Source organism: Phyllopteryx taeniolatus, chromosome 21, assembly GCF_024500385.1.
Source record: "Phyllopteryx taeniolatus isolate TA_2022b chromosome 21, UOR_Ptae_1.2, whole genome shotgun sequence".
Taxonomy (NCBI): Eukaryota; Metazoa; Chordata; class Actinopteri; order Syngnathiformes; family Syngnathidae; genus Phyllopteryx; species Phyllopteryx taeniolatus.
The window spans coordinates 4,099,386-4,116,235 of record NC_084522.1 but is presented as its reverse complement, the minus strand read 5'-3'; the positions used below and the strand labels follow the sequence as shown (position 1 = coordinate 4,116,235).

At 45.8% G+C, this 16,850-nt stretch overlaps 1 protein-coding gene across 4 annotated transcripts in view; it reads right to left on the bottom strand.

The window, feature by feature from the left end:
- arid1ab (AT-rich interactive domain 1Ab) overlaps nt 1-16,850 on the bottom strand; it is a 45,633-nt gene that overhangs the window by 16,842 nt on the left and 11,941 nt on the right. For 2 of the 4 annotated variants that reach the window (XM_061760549.1, XM_061760550.1), the window contains 3 exons: nt 8,919-9,155; nt 6,604-7,227; nt 5,874-5,990 (listed from right to left, as the gene is read on the bottom strand). In XM_061760549.1, the coding sequence (XP_061616533.1) occupies nt 5,874-5,990; nt 6,604-7,227; nt 8,919-9,155 (978 nt within the window). The remainder of the gene's footprint in view (nt 1-5,873; nt 5,991-6,603; nt 7,228-8,918; nt 9,156-16,850) is intronic. The other 2 variants (XM_061760551.1, XM_061760552.1) reach the window with 2 other exon arrangements.

The following is a 16,850-nucleotide window of genomic DNA, read 5'->3' as shown; positions in this document are numbered from 1 at the left end:
GTCAGAGTTCACCTGTCAGTCAAACTGTCTACTGCCTACAGTATGCCCGCCCCCCCAAAAAAGAAGAAATAAAGACAACTCTACATGTGCTTAAGAGGCCAAGGAGTAGGGCTTGCATCTCCGTGGGTGCCATGGTTACCACGATCCACGTGCTTGACACATTAGGGCCGACACAGCCCCTCGCCTCCCCCTCCCCCCGCTGGCTGGCTGGCTGCTGCCATCTCTGTCCTGTCGCTCACTCCCGTGCCTCCCTGTGTGCTTGCCAGGGTCACTGAGCAGTCAAGCTGCTACTACTAAAGGAGACGAAGAAGAAGAAGCCTGGAGGAGGCCCATCATTGGAACGGGAGACACCTCAAAAGGCGCCACTTATTTAATCACACACTCGGCCGAGCCTTTGCAACAAGGGCGGACAAAACCAGTGAACCTCAAACTCTTCAGACATCTGTTTGTTTGCCACGCACTCTGATGCTGCAATTAGCACTTCAGACAGCCATTTTCTATCATATTTCAGTTTCTGAGGCTACTAATGACCCAATATCATTAAGATCATAAAGGAAGCCCGCCTGAGTGCCTGTCGCTCGAGACAGACGACAAATCATCTCCGGCGTGCAAACGACGACACCTCGAAGCGCGGGATGGAAACCCGGACCGTCCGCGGCGGCCGAAGCTTCGGTAGAGACCCGATTCAGCCCCGGCGCGAGGTTTTGCAGGGCTGAGCTCAACCATAAGGGGGCACTCCCATTCCACTGTGAGGGAAAGAAGTGGTGGTGAGAGGAGGAGAAGCAAGGCAAGGCACGGCAAGGCCCCTGCCTCATGCAGCAAGAAGCAGCCATTACACGGTTTCACATCCAACACGGGCAGATGGGACACTCTGCACGTCGTACCTAGATGGAGCAGCACAGGTGCCTAGCAACTCTTGGGAAACAAATAAATAAATAAAGGCAAAGCGGGATAAAACAATGAAAATACACACAGAGAGAGAGAGAGAGAGAGAGAGAGAGAGAGAGAGAGAGAGAGAGAGAGAGAGAGAGAGAGAGAGAGAGAGATGTAGGTTACATCCACACAAGAGCTACTCCCCAGAGGTCACCATTACACTGCTACTTCATCACTGGCAGCCACGTGGGTGGAATAATAAAAGCATGGATAAGCAAAAGTTTGGAGGAAAACATCAAAAAGGGGTTTGTGTTCTTTTTAGGTGAGAATTGGGATCAAAAGGTATGGGAGTTACTTTTTAAATGCTCCACATTAGCCTAATTGGGGATGGGGGTGGGGGCTGAATTAAGGTGGGACAAACACTGCAGCAGTCTGTGTGGTGAAGGGAGGAGGGGGGGGGGAGGAGGGAGTATGTGTGTGTGTGTGTGTGTGTGTGTGTGTGAGGGGGTTCTGATTGGAGTGAATAATGTGGAGATGGTGTGTGTGTGTGTGTGTGTGTGTGTGTTGGGGGGCCTTTTGTGGGGATCACAATGGTAATGGGGAGTCCCAGAGCAGAGCGCAGATGCCCCAGCGAGGCAGGCAACTGCCCAGCCTTAGTTGAGGGGTTCAGGCCTTTGGAGAGCTGAGGGTTGGAGGGGCCTCAGGGAGATGTGGAAAGGGAGGGGAGGTGATTGTTGAGGGGAGTCTACAGCCAGTCTGCCTGCTTTACAGAGAGGCGTCGCCCCACCCCTCAGTGCTGTCACACATTCCGGGTGTCTAGAGGGCGCTGCAAAAATCGCCCAATATCTAGCAGGGGGGATGGGGCGGAATTATGTAGCGAGGTTTATTTGGCGGCGTGAGGGGTAATTTCATTGTGGGGAGGCTCTCATCCATCCAGGAGAGTTCCGGTAGGGGGTCGAGAGCCGGTAGAACGCCGAGGGGACAGACAGACAGTGCTGCAGTCAGCCACAGTCTTTGTGCTGCAAAACTAGCTCAGCCTAGCACAAATGGATGCAGAGGGGAGGGGTGCGGGAGGGGAGTGGGGGCGGTGTTCTGAGTGCAGGCTCACACTAGAGCGCAAACAGCGAGCTCACTCGCTCACCGCCAACAAACCAGTTCACCCGAGCGAGAAAGGAAAAAAAAAGCAAAACAACACAGTTTGTCAGCACAATGAATTTTCTCGAGTACATTAATTAAAAATCACACATTAAAGGGGGGTTAGAATGAGAAGGGAGGATGGGTGAGGGAGGGAGGGAGGGAGGGAGCGAGAGGAGCCCGGGAATCTGAATAATACAAGTCGACACAGGAAGCGAGGGCCCCAGAATAGCAACAGGAAACCGGCCCCGCACTCTGAATAAGGCAGCGTCACAGCCTCGCAAAACAAGGCTGTGCTGCACAGCGTTATGAAAGCTGATTTACTGAAGGAGGGAGCCAACGAGAAAGAGGAGGAGGACGAGGAGGAGAGGGAAGGGGGGGCCGAGCGCAGGCAAGGGAAGGAGAAAACAAGAATTTAGAGAGCGGGACAACAGAGGCATAAACACAAAGCTGAAAAGAAGGGAGCGAAATGAAGCAAAAATATCAAAGTGCAATATTGAAAGAAAAAAAAAAGAAGGCAGTGAGGGGGGTTGGGCTGGGTAGGAGAGAGAGCGAGCGAGAGGGAGGTGGGGGGGGTGGGGTGGGGAAGTGGGCCGGCCTTGTCAGGCTGATTGCTCCAGAGCTATGTCGCAAAAACAAGCTTAGCTGCCGCAGGAGCGCCGAGCTGGGCTGGGCTGAGCAGGGAATGAGAGGCTTTGTGGGAAGGGGAGAGCGGGCCGTGATCAGGGCCGGAATGGAGCATCCACAATCAGCAGTCTTGCCTTAGTAAAGGGAATTTGGTGAGAGGGACTGTGTTTTTTTGTTTGTTTGTTTTTTTTTTTGCTCATGTGGGTGGTCCCAGAGCTATGGTAATACACTGGATGAGTGTGAAATCTGCACTCAAGGGTGGGGTGGGGGGAATTCTGGTAGGCACAGCACGAGCGCAGGCAAAACCTAAGTCCAGATAAGACATTTTCTAAAGGAACCAAGAGGGGCAGGATACAGTTACGATAGTTCATAAAGAGTAGGGATGCATGAAAAAGTTCCATCTCCATATAAGTCAAAACAACCCCCTGCTAGAATCTGAAAATGTGACATGCATGCCAGGCCAGTAGTTGGCGAGATCAAAGAAAGCACTATTCACTTGTATTCCCGTGTGAAACAATCCAAAAAAGCCTCTCTTTGTCAGCATATATTTGAATGACAAATTGGTTAAGTAATGTTAACTAGGCACAAGGCATGGGGGAGATTTTGACAGTATGATTGAGCAAAAATATTGCGGTTTCACTGTATCACGGTATTGCAATTACAGCTCTAAAATGTATTATTTTGAAATGTTTGGGTAAATAACCATTCCACTGAACACAATCAATTTTATTTTAAGCAACATATGGAATATTTGGTACATTAGTAAATGTAAACAGAAAAAACAAAATTCTACATCAAAATGTAGTAGTACATCAGTAAAAGCACTTATTTCTCAGAAAATGACTAGCTACTTGTCTGCTTTTCTGCACTTTGTGAAGTGACATCAGAGCAGAAACGAATGGACGCCATGCTAGCTAGCCATGTTAGCACGCAAGCCAGCAAGTCTATTCACATCTTTTTCCCACCAATCGTGTTTTTATCCTCAGCCCGTCACCTACATTCTCTTATTTTGATGAGAGGCGAAAGAAACCAATAGACGAGAGTGGTGGGGGTAGAGGATGTGAGGCTAAGTAAAACAAACGCCAAAGTGTGTGACCAACATGTGACCTTCCTCTCAAAGTCTCGAGCACATTCAGACATTAAAAAAAAAAAAAGAGAGAGGAGTAGCACAGCCAGTGGGCGGCCTTTGGTGGGATTAAGCCAACAGTGGAGAAAGGATCTACAAAAGACCTGCGAGAGGACAACGGGGAGATTAAAATAGAGGGGGTGCGGGGGGTAAGGTGGATGTGGGGGTCCTGTTCTTGTAGGTCAACATTGCGAGGAAGTGTCACTTCCAGGCCGGGATATCAAAGATGCTGCTGCAGAGCTTTCCAAGACTTTTAAGGTCCTGCAAACAGGAGCTACGTACGACACTGATGCTACATGTCATTCAAGCCCATTGGATCTCATCTGTCATTACACACCCACACCCCCCCCCCCCCCCAAAAAAAAACCAAACTTGTTTTTAAATACTGTATAGTGTAGAACCAAATCAAGTAAACCATGAAAAAATTGGGGGATACAACTGCAGTTAGGCGGTTAATGCTCAACAGTCAACTGCGTGTGTCCTGGAGCCAGGGGCAGAAAACAAACCAGAAACCAGTTCATCTTGTTCAGCTAGTTGGTTGTCTGCTGCTGCCTGCTTTGCTTTGCTTTTGCCCTACTACATAAAAACACAACCTCCCAACTTCTCAGACGCCGTAGGGATTTTATATTTCTTTTAAATCCAGATTCAAAGTTGCAAAGATGTCAGATGTGCATCTCAGCTCAGGCCCTCCTGTGTGCAGTTTGCAGGCCCCCCGCGTGGGTTTTCTGCGGGTACTCAAGTTTCCAACATTCCCAAAAACACGCATGATAACTGAAGACTCAATTGTCCATAGCTGTGAATGTCGTTTGTCAACATTGCCCTACAATTGACTAGCGACCAGTTCAGGGTGTACCTCACCTCTTACCCAAAATCAGCTCATCCACGATCGTACTGAGGAAAAGCGCGATGGAAAACGGATGGATGATAACCTCATACATATTAAATAGCTGTGCATTAATATGGCAGTCATAATCGAAATTATCGTGTGAACAGTAAATTATAGGATAATTCAGTACGCTTGTGACCATTGTTCTATTGTGCCGTCTCATGAGTTTTGTTCCACACAGTAAAGGCACACCTAATCTTAACTCGTGAATTTTGACACAAGCTGTCAGGCTCTTAACGTGGTCTAATCTGTACACAGAGTCATGTGCTCCCGACACGCCGAGGCAAGCAGATTAATGTCTCGCAGCCAATCAACGGGCACAGATAGGGAATCCCCAATAAGACTGCCGGAGGGAGGGGGGAGAGAAAAAAGAAAGGAAAAAAAAGAAAAAAGAGAGAGACAAAGTAAAAATAGCCCGAGCGCGGCCGGTTCAGCCAATGGTTAGAGCCCGCAGAGATGTATAAATAAATAAAGAAGAGAGAAAATAAACAGGAGGGTAACACATCCTGAGGGCATCCCTTATTGGCGTAGACAGCCTTCCTTATCATTCCTCCCTTGCTCCCGGCAGCTCCCACGCCGACGGATCGCTCGCACCATTTGAAGTCATTTACTCGCTCGCCCCTCTAGCCCGCATCCCTCACCCTCCCCACACCCCCCGTCCGTCGCCCCGCTGACGTTTGCTCTCTCACTTTCATTGTCTCTCATTAATGATCTCATTACTCACTCCCCTTTCCCCAGGCAACGGAACGAGGTTGGCTGCACAGAGTGGCCTATAAACACAGAAGACGTGCTAAAAAAACAAAACTATAACGTGGCGCTTGTCATGCGTGGGGCGTACAGCCAACAATGAAAAGTCTTGCCAATCAAACGGGATCTTATTTAGTACCCAGACTGATCTGTGACTGGCAGTAATGTGCAATGGTGGGATCCAAACCGCCCAAAATGTAAAAAGAAGAAGAAGAAGCCGGCAACTCCATCGCAGTGGTCGTTTCTTTCTGGTAAGACTCAAGTTAGTCTTCAATTTCTGACGTCCATCCCAGTTTCAGATTTGCGCTGTTGCCGGTCACCATTATCTAGTTCGTTATGTTTCAGTCTTCGTCAGTCCGTGGCTTGGACATTCTTGTCGGACCCACGGAAAAAGGATCTTTCATCGAAAATAGTTGCACATTACCACTGCTGGCCTCCATGGTAATGGTAATATGAAGTCAAGACACACAAAGGACTCACCGGCAAACTGGACGGCCGGCCCTGCATGCTGTCTTCTTGACTGCTCTTGTTGGAAGGCATGGGCTGGTTGGAAGGAGGCGCGCTGGACTGGGAGCTAAATGAATCTTGGGAGAGTTCCTGGTCCATGGACAAAAAAAAACTCAAATCAGGCGAATATTTATTAAAATAATTAGAGTTGCTGACATCCGATACAGTGAGTCCCTGCCTATATCATGGATATTTAAGCAAGAGTTTTTTGTGCAACTTTAGAGTAGTACCACTTTGCGTCGCAACATACCGGGCAGCACTGTGGTATATTGGAAGACATGTAGTGTAATAGAAGAAGAGGAGGAGGAGCAAGAAGAGGCAGAGAAAGTACCCAGTAATAGTCGCTGTTAGATGAAATTATATGGTTTGGTTAAACATTTTGAGTGTTTGAATATTTTTTGTAATTTTTTTTTTTTTTTACTTTTATGTGTCAGTTTTACAGTAAGCTTAAATTGGGAGTGAGAAAAAGCCTGAAGCAAGCACACGTTGCCTCTTATTTGGAGAACTATCCATTTTTTGACAACAGGCGGGAGGAAACGGATGCTCAGGCGGGAGGAAACGGATATGTACACCCTGCAATAAATGGGGGTTCAGTGTATTCACTTTTTCTGAGTAGGCTAACTCGAGAATCGGCTGTAGGAAATGTAACCGGTGGTGTCAGGTGTCAATGTGAGTGGTGTTATAGAAGCAGCTGTGTTGATACCTGGGGAGGGGGTGGGAACCTCTGATATGGCGACTGCTGCTGCTGTAGTGGTTGCTGCTGCTGCTGCGGCAGTGGTGGTGTCTGCGAGTATGGTGATGCCTGACTCTGCTGGCCATGACTTGGAGGTTGTTGGGATTGAGGAGGTTGACTTCCTGGTTGCTGCTGCTGCTGTGGTGGTTGTTGTTGTTGTTGTTGTTGTGTTGGTGGTGGTGGTGGTGGTGCCCCTTGTTGCTGCTGCGGCGGTGTTTGCTGCTGTGTAGGCTGACCTGGCGCAGAGGCTTGAGGGTAGCCAGGCTGGCCTTGTGAGCCTTGCTGGTTCTGAGGACCAGGACCTTGCTGCTGCTGTTGGCTCGACTGTTGCTGGGGAGATACATAGGACGGCTGTCCGGCGGGAGGACCGTGGGGACCTTGGGATTGGGAGTAAGGGGGCCCGGGTTGCCCATGTTGGCCTGGTGGCTGCGAAGGGTGCCCTTGCTGAGGGAAGGGAGCTCCGGAGCTCCCCTGCGGTTGGCCGGGGTAAGGTGTCTGCTGCTGGCCTGGGTGAGGAGGGCCGCCGTGTTGACCGTAGTATCCCTGACCCTGCTGCCCATAGCCTCCTGGCCCCTGTTGTCCATAAGCTGACATCTATAAAGGGAGGAAGGTGAATCAGCTGTAGCTCATTTTCAAGGATAAAAGGCTCTTTCACAAAGAGATCCCGCCAACATGTAGATCCTTCTATCTGCCCGTGTGCTTTCACACTACAAAAACTACGTCCTGCTGTCAGATATTTAAAAGGGGGATGTTGTGGTGAGTCGTATAAAATACGTACTTTTAACACAACAACGTGAAACAAGTGTATGGTGATAAACTTCACTTCCACTAGGGGTTCAACCAATGAGTTGACTAGTTTCCATCGACGTTTAAAGCTTGAGGTAGACTAATTTTTTGGACCAGTTTACAGAGGACTCGCGCTTCTATGCCGGTCCGTCAAAATGTCTATGTGAAACTGGTCAGTGTTGCAAAGGTTTTTGGGGGATATCAGTGATGTCAATGGGGATATCAAGGACGTCATCGATTAATCGACTTCGATTCTAAGTTGTTAAACCCCTACCTTACACGCAGGCAGTGTCCCACCCCTGATACAATATTCGAAGATAAAGGTTTGTGAGGTGGACTTGGTCCCCGCCTCATTCCACGTCGATGCCATTTATACAGACAAGTTAAAAAAAAGGTAGTAAAATGCCAACTTTTACAGGCCGTGTAAAAGGGGCTAAAGATTAAACGGTTCAGCAGATTTGTCTATGCAGCCCTTTCTGCAGTTGAAATGTTACGACCATATTACTAGATTCACTACCTGACAGGATCTTTCTGAAACTTCCATTCAAATGTCTCAATAGACAAAGTCATCACCTTGATTTTGTTCTTGCTGCTGCTAATCAAAGTGTCTCTTTATCTTTCTCAGATCAAGCTGGCTGTAAAAAACTAAAAAAATAAAAATAAAAAGTACCCCTCATTGCGGAGTCAAAAGTATGTACAAAACTCCAACCACGCGCTTTAAATCACAGCGACGCAAATAAAAAGAACGATTTAAACATCATCCCCTTGAACTTCTATACAAAGCTTTCCTTGTGCACAGCCAGCAGTTTGAATTCAATGCGATGGAGACGGTGTCAAAAGAGAGCACTGACCTTGTGAGGAACCACAAAAAAAAAAAAAAGACGAAAAGCATGAGATGTTTTTTGAGAGGTTCTCCAAGAAATGCTAAACACAGTTGGTAAAAACCTGACGCACATTAAAAGGCCATCAAGTATTGTATGTGCCTCAAACACAAAAGGGTATAGAAAGCTCGTTTCGTGTCTTGGAGTGCACTCATGGAGTCTACATTCAGACACCATGCAGGCAAGCATAACAATCGTTACACACAATAGGCATAAAAACTATGGGAAAGAAGAGGGGAAAAAAGGTTCTGACTCCACCGGCTTCATGACTGCATTACACTGTCTGGATGGGAGATTTTACTAGGGGTCTTGTTCGGCACAAACTTGCTTTCGCACTGTGCCGAAATAAACAACATGGAGTTCCCCAGCATTTGTTTTGAACATAAAAATAAAACAAATGAAATGTTGACAGGCAGCTGGTGTAGCCATTAAGGCTCTTGGTAAAAACTGGCCTTCCTTGCTTTTCCTAATGGCTTTTCATGGTTTAGCCTTCTGATGATGCAGCCAGAAACTCTTATTTCCAGAGACGCAAAGACCTGCAGAGCACTGCCTTATTATTATGGCCTTTTAAGAGCAGCCCCCAGCTACGGAAGAGCATCCAAATCAATAAGTACTGACCTGTTGTCCGTACTGCATGGTGCCCATGGTGCCCGGTGTTCGACCCTGCATCCCCATCGGATATCTTTGGGGGCCCGGAGGTCCGTAGCCCTGCCCTGGATAGGAGCTCACTTGCTGGGGTCCAGGTCCTGTGGGAGGCCCTTGCTGCTGCTGCTGTTGCTGCTGTTGGGAATAAGGGTTGGGTCCTCCATATGGTTGGCCTCGCATCTTCCCTACCTGATCCATTGGGCTTGCAGGCTAGAAGACACACATGGAGAATCTCAATGAATAAGTGAGCTTAACATGGACTGCTATTTATTAATTTTTTAAGCACGATTCACTATCATGACTTGTCAAAACGGCAGCATGCTAGCATAGCGGTTAATGCGTCTGAAAAACAGCTGTGCGATTCGGGATTGGATTCTGCTTCCTGTGTGTGTAGTTCGCCTCGTGTTTCTGTGGCTTTTCTCCTGGTACTATGGCTTCCTCTCACATTCCCCAAATTTGCATGCTAGGTCTACGGAATTGGCGTGAATGTTTGTTTGTCGACGGTATATGTGCACTGTTATTAGCTGGCAACCAGAGTAGGCTGTGGCTCCATCTCTCAACCAAAGTCCCCCGTGACCCTAACATTACTGGATGAATGTTTTATATTTATGGCCCAGAAGTGGTTTTCATACAAATATTTTCTGTCATTATGTCTCTAGCACTGTCTTAACAGCACTTTCTGATTTGCGTACAAACTTGGATCATGTCACCGCAGGTAGGACTTTCGTAAACCGTGTGCGTACCTTGGTTTTAAGTTTAAGGTTCGGTACAGTAAGGGAACACAATGTGTCTAATCTTAAATCGTTTCTTTTGAGGAAAGTGCAACACTAATAGTTAGGTTTTCTTTTTATCAATTTTATGATGCTGACAAGTGTAATTAACAGTTTGAACAGTCTTAATAATTATGCTATTAAAAAAAAATCAATGGCATTTGTTATTCTAAAAGAGTGTGATGTACTGCCAAAGGCATATCGCGGGCCATGACATCTTCCAGCCAGTCAGTTTACGTTAACTAAATACTCTAAATTGTCCGTAGGTGTGAATGGTTGTTTGTCTGCAGTATATGCTCCGTGTGATTGGCTGGCGACTAGTCCAAAGTGTGCCCCACCTCTCGCCTACGCTCAAGGATAGGCTCCAGGTCACCCGCGACCCTAATGGAGGACAAGCGCCAAAGAAAATGGATGAAATGAACTTGTCAAAACATTTAGACGCAATTGAAAAGGCATTTGCAAATATCTTCTCAAGGTGCACAGGGAGGACAAAAAGTGGATTTACTCTCCCACTAGAAAAGGAAAAAATTGGCCACGAATGAATGAACGGAGCCTACTATAACTGCCAGGAGCCTTTTCCTGCCTAGGCTCATTGTGCCAGTGGGTGGATTCTGTTACAGACGAAAATGTCGAGGCGGAGTCGCGTAGAGTTATGCGTGACGAAGCACGAGTGTCTGTGGTGGCTGGACGCGGGCCCGCCACTCAGCTGGAGACTCGTCAGGATAGTGTCTTGACCCTGGAAGATCCACATGGTCCAAAGTCTCTCCGGAAAGGAAGGAGGGAGGGGTTGGAGTGTAATGTAGAAGTAGTGCCGGCTGTCGGAAGCTGGGTCCAAGGTCATAAAAACAGATGATGGAGAGGGAATCCCTCCACGTGACGCAAACGTAAATAATTAAAACCTGGAGTTCTGCCGAGTATTCTTGAAGAGGCCACTTTCTTGATTTGTGGTCAAAAATTCACAACGGGGACGCCGTCGGCGTGACCAAAATAGAAACGTACAAGCCACACTGGCAGCTTTGAAGAAGCAACACCTCCTGCCACGCTGACCTCGGGCAGCAGACACAAAGCTTTCATTGCTTCCCACGGTTATTAATCTGTGTGTGTGTGTGTGTGTGTGTTTTCCTCTCCCCACCCTCCCAAAACCTCTTTTCCTTGGTTAAGGGAGACAACCACCAGGTCTATTTATAGCTCGCCAGACAGAGAGGGCAGTCTGCCGAAAATGTAACAGGTCCCAGCTGCACTGCTGTTTGAACCTGGGCCAGGCTTTGCACTTCCTGGTCTTTAATAAAGCAGCAGGCTTTGGCATTCTATGAATGACAGTGTTGCAGTCAGCGAGGAAGAGGTCTGGAGGGGCGGGAGGGGGGCCGCCACGGCGGGAGGTGGTCCGAATGTGCGCGTTTGGAAGGTGCGTAGGCGTGGAGAGAGAAAATAAATAAATAAATCAACAGGCTCTCAGAGTGGTCAAGCAACATTATCCAAGATAACTAATTCCACTTCGGGTTTTCCCACGAGCCGCGTCCAAGTTCAGGAACATACATACAGTATGTGTTGCGTGGAAAAGGGTGGGGAGTGTTACTACTCTCCTTTGGGTCATTACCAACTGCACCGTGGGAGGAAGAGGTAACAAGCCTCGGTAGACACTCTCTTGTGCCCTCCACTGCACTTTTAACTCCAGTCTGCAAGGATGCACACGTATCTCATCCCCCCTGCCCCCACCATGGTGTGACATGGGGTCTTGACGTACAACAGCTCGGGCTGAAGCTGGCCGGTGGATACTGATACACCACCAGGGGATGGGATGGAATGGAACGGGATGGCCACTTCCTTTTAAGAAGCTTGACAGCTCAGCAGAAAGCGAGAGCTGGAAAGTACAGCTCAACTATAATCAGCGTTTCCAGCTTCCCAAGCCAAATGGAGAGTCATTGCTGACACTGAACTGCCACTCAACTCATGAACGGCCACTCTAAACCTGCGTGAGTGCACGCGTGTGGACACAATTCCAAAATCTTCCACTGCACATCCCAGCGGACCAGTTTTATGCCTTTGCACTTATAAAATGTATACTATGTTAATTATAACCTCAAATAATCTCTTGTTTTGGCAGTTGCATGAGGCAGATGATAACTGCCTGTTCATGTTTATATACGACCTCGTGGAAGGAAAAAAAGACACTTCTTAAAAAGTCATCAGATTGTCTTATAAATCAAGTTCTTTATTAAATGTATTAAATTGTATCTCAAATTATTCTCATAGTACTTGTCCTGTCTCATCCACTTAAGGGTTAGCATTTTTCCCTTGCCAAACAGATACAGGGCTCCATGGTTTGCGGCGGAGTTCCGTTCCTACTGCAGCTATCTAAAAAAAAATGAAACTGTACGCAAGTCGGAATGCACCGTCTATCGCTACCTTAACCCAGTTGTAAAGTCAGAATTAGAGTAAACGTGTCAAAAACATTCTTACACTGCTGCATACACTAGTTCATTGTGCACCGTTCCTAACCTTGAAACAAAGTACAGCGAGGACCCCCGTAATTCGTTTGCTAATTTGTCAGTTTCTCAGTACGTTAATCAGTTACAGTATGTCATCAGTTACTCAGTTGGTTAGTTTGTCTATTAGTTAGTTTGCAAATTTGTTCGGCAATTAGTTAGCGAGATTGTAATAAATATTTGCGTAAACCATTTCGGACTGTTGTTTTTCTCTCGCTTAGCAACTCCTACAAAGAGATGATGCAGTTAATAATGGATGAAACATTTTACCAGTAAACGATGCTAACATTTCAAAGAGTTAGTATTACTGTCTGATATTATAATGATCATTATTAACGTATTTGTCGTCTCAGAGTAAACAGCTCTATCTTTGTATTCTGCGACTCAGCGTGTCATTTGCAGCGGCAGCTAACAAGAACAAGGTAGGTGTTATTGGTACATTCTCCCTTTGCTCTGAAATCATAGCGATGTAACTACAGCTGTGCACCGTTGTTTAACAGATACATTTTCAGTTTAGCATGCTAGCTTCGAAGAGAATGTATTTGAGTGGTGCTTTTAAAGTACACTTGGCTATTTGCTGGTGTATTGTAGCCTGCTACAATACACCAGTTTTGCAGCATTTTGTGTACTGTATATTTGTGCCGCTCGCGAGTCTCAACAGCAAATCTTCCCGATTACATTCTTGTGACCCATAAGAGAGACGTCAGGTGGTTTGTTCTGATGTATTTTTATGATCAAGCATGAAAAGTCATTTTGGTTGCTGCCTTTTGCAATTTTATGTGTAAGTGCATAGGGTTCCTGATTATTTTATATTCAAAATCAAACTTGTTGCAATGCGTGATTGCTTTTCTCATCATAAACAATTCTGATTGGATTAATTAATATCCCGTGACACATTAAATAATCTGACCCACGGCTACCTTAACAATACAAAGTGGTAGCTCAATGAGCACCACAATAGTTGGTATTTTAATAATAAACTGACAGCGTTGCCCTATCCACCGTAGCTTCAAGGCCATTATTAGCAGTCTCCGGCATGAACGCTGGATGGCAACTCAACCCACCGAGCGCATTCTCCATTTGTCGCTCAGTCATCTCTTCAAACTCGAGAGGTAACTCCTCCCCTCGCTTTTTTTTTCTCCCATAATCAAATAAATAAATAACCACAATTAGCACATGGCTAATCTGCATAGAGGAATGCCCAATTACTTTTGGCAGAGGAGGTTGGGCTGATGTACTGTGTCACGTCTGGACTGCTGGTGGAAATTGCAACTATTCAAAAGTGTGTGTGTGTGATTTGGGGAGGGATTTGTAAAGGGCTATAGAGGGAGGGGGCCCTCTGGAGCAGATGGGCCGAAGCAGTGACGGGGAGGGGAGGCGGAGGCAGACGATAAACAACTGCTGCTAATTTAACCCGCCACGGCGCGCACACACCATTGTTCCGCGTTAAAGCCCCGCAGCACGCAACGCGGCAGCCCAAACACACGCCGCGGAAGGCCGGCCCTCGGAAGGCAGCGCGCATCACATGTCACACAAAAGAGGGGGACAGGATATCCTATCCCGAGACCACAGGAGTCAATTTTATGGCCGCAATTGTTGTTTCCAAAGGGCAAACCACGTGGACGTGTGCGCATGGCGGGCTTGGGGGCTTACATCACACTGATGATGTTATCCACGGTCACAGTGACAAAAGCACACGCTTCCGCTTAGGAAGTCAAGCCTTTGAAAGTTCTCTCCAGGACACTTTCTCAACTCTCATAATTGAGACGGAGAAACGGCTATTTCATGCGTGCCCATGGCAACCAAAAACCTTGCCGATAGCTGATGACGTCAATCAGCCAGAACTTACTACCATTACCCTTCAACAAAGAGATGAGGATCATCTTCCCAGAACCAAAAACCAGCATTGATTCCAGTAGAGCACAGGTGTCAAACTCAAGGTCCGGGGGCCAGATCTGGCCTGCCACATCATTTTATGTGGCCCGTCAAAGCAAATCATGTCTTGAACTGCCATGATTTTTGCTAAAATCTGTAGATTTTTTTTTTTTTTTTGTCATATGGAATAAATATTTCCAACCATGTATTTAGTTACCAAACCTCTTTTTACAATACAGTAACTTCAACAATAGTTACAAAGTATTACCCTTGAATTTCAATTCCCAAACTATTCATCTATCAATTTGTTGTCTATGTAATAATATAAGGAGGTGATTCAATATTTATATGATTTCAAAATCTTAACGGCCCTCTGAGAGAAACCATAACTACAATGTGGCCCACGACACAAATGAGTTTGACACCCCTGCAGTAGAGCATAGACCTCAGCCAAGGCCAAACAATTCTACGTTTTCATAGATCATTTAGTACAATTTAGCAGTCAATCTGTGTGTTATTCACAGATAAACCAAGTAAAATTGTCCCTTTCCAAATGTGAATCCATACTTCTATTCACAGCCACATACATATTTAAGAGAATTTGATAGAAAGGATTCTTTCAGGGATAGACAAATTACCTCTAGACTCATTTTACACAATCCCAAACCCACAACTGTCCTCCAAAACATCCTCGTTGCTATGGTCGAAACGCACCTGCAGTTTTCGTAGAAAATGGCTGCAGTTATGGGTAATTCCGAAACTAACAGCTGCAGCAAAAGGAATTGTTTGGCAGTGGTAAAAAGGCCTGAAATTGTCAGATATCTTTGACTTTCCCAAACTTGAGATGGCGGAATAACCAAAAGAGACCATAGCAACCAAAAGCTAGCTGACGTCTGATGATGTCATTCCGCCAGAATTTACTACAATTACCCTTCGAAACTGGATAACAATCAGTGCCATCTTCTCAGAAAGAAGCAAAGACTGGAATGGATTGCAGCAGCGATGTTGCAAAAGTCAGAATTTAATCACCATAATTCATCTGTTCTTGAGAAATTAAGCAGACTGTGTCGACATGAATCTTTTATCCACATCCGCACCAAAATGTAACAGTCCAAAAGAAAAAAAAAAAAAAACTTTAGGGGTAGATAAATTACCTCTGAATGCATTTTAGACACACAACAGTCCTCCAAAAGTTGCTAGTTCGTACTATCACAAACAAAGAGTCCTTGGTAGTTGTAACAAGGTTTCAAATGGTCAGATATCTTTGACCAACACTGCCAAAACCAAATACATTTCTCTCGAAGACAGCTGTCAAAAATAAATGTTCTATTTTGATTAGGCATGCTTTGGTGATCCACAAGTGGCATTATTTAAGAGACCTACACATTATTGACCACACTACAACACACAAAACAGGGAGCGACAGCAATAGGAAAGCTCTCACTGAACCAATAACATTTTGACACAGAGTGCTTCAGGCTAAAAATAACTTTTTCGGGGAAGGTTAACTGATAGTGACGCGCACAGAGCTCAGGACAGGCCCATAAATGACAGTTAGCGTAAACGCGAGACTGCAAAAAACAAGCAAAGAGGCCATGTTTTCAATTAAGTAATTAGTCTGACGTCTCAATGCATTAACCTTGGAAGCTCCCACTGACCGCACAATGAATCGGGATAAGAAGCGAAGGAGGGTCCGGGGTGGGCGGAGGGGGGTGGCGGCCTTGCGCCCGCTGGTGCGAGCTTCCACACCGGGTGGAGGCATCACATCCTGACTCGGCCAGATGTACGGCCAGCTGTTCCCAGGAATTTTTAAAAGACGTTTTGGATGAAAGGAGTGTGGTAACCTGTACTAAAGATATATCTACTTAAACTTCTCGCGCAAATGAAGAAAATAGCTTCTCCAATTGTTTTTGAATCTAAGAAAAGATAGCTATTCCATTGTTGCACAAGTACTGTATGACTTTAAAATGTTAAAGATGTCAGTTGGCCAAAAAACTGGTAATTTTCTGTTATTATCGCCGTTCATTGATCTTTTTGATCACACATGGATGGAGATTTCACTAACATAGTTACCAATTACTTCATAATACCTAAACTTGCTCCACACTTTACTTACCATCAGTTTGGTGAGTAAATACGGTTCCCAATTCAGCTACCAATAAACAATGTGAACAAAAAAAAAAAAAAAGCTATGTATAAACCCTTCACAGTTTCAATAACAGATGGTTGACTGCAACCTGGCAGGTCAGCGTGATGTTTGAAATGATGTTGAAAGTGCAACCTGTCCACATTTCCGGCCAAATTTAAACAGCTGGGCTCATAGGTTTGCATACTCTGGGAGAATTTGTAAGATGTGCACTATGCTTTACAGAAAACATAAGTAATGCAGCAAAATAATTTTTAGGGGGAACGAAGTATCTATTTTAGCTAAAGTTGCTTGTGGGTTTTACTTTGCATCCCAGAAAATCTTCCTAGCAGGTGTGGCTGAAACCTTTGTTGGTCTACCCAACCATGGCTTGGTATCAACAGAACCATTGATTTTCCACATCTTTATCAATGTTCAAACACTACTGATTGGTATTTTTAAATATTTAGATATCTTTTTATATCCCTTTCCTGATTCATAAAGTTGAACGACCTTTTCTCACAGGTCCTTCGACAGTTCTTTTGCTTTCCACATGGCTCAGTATCCAGCAAAGTCAGTGCAGCCATGGATGAAATGTGCAGGGGGTCTCGCAAGACCTTAGAAACTCATTGACTATTTATACACACAC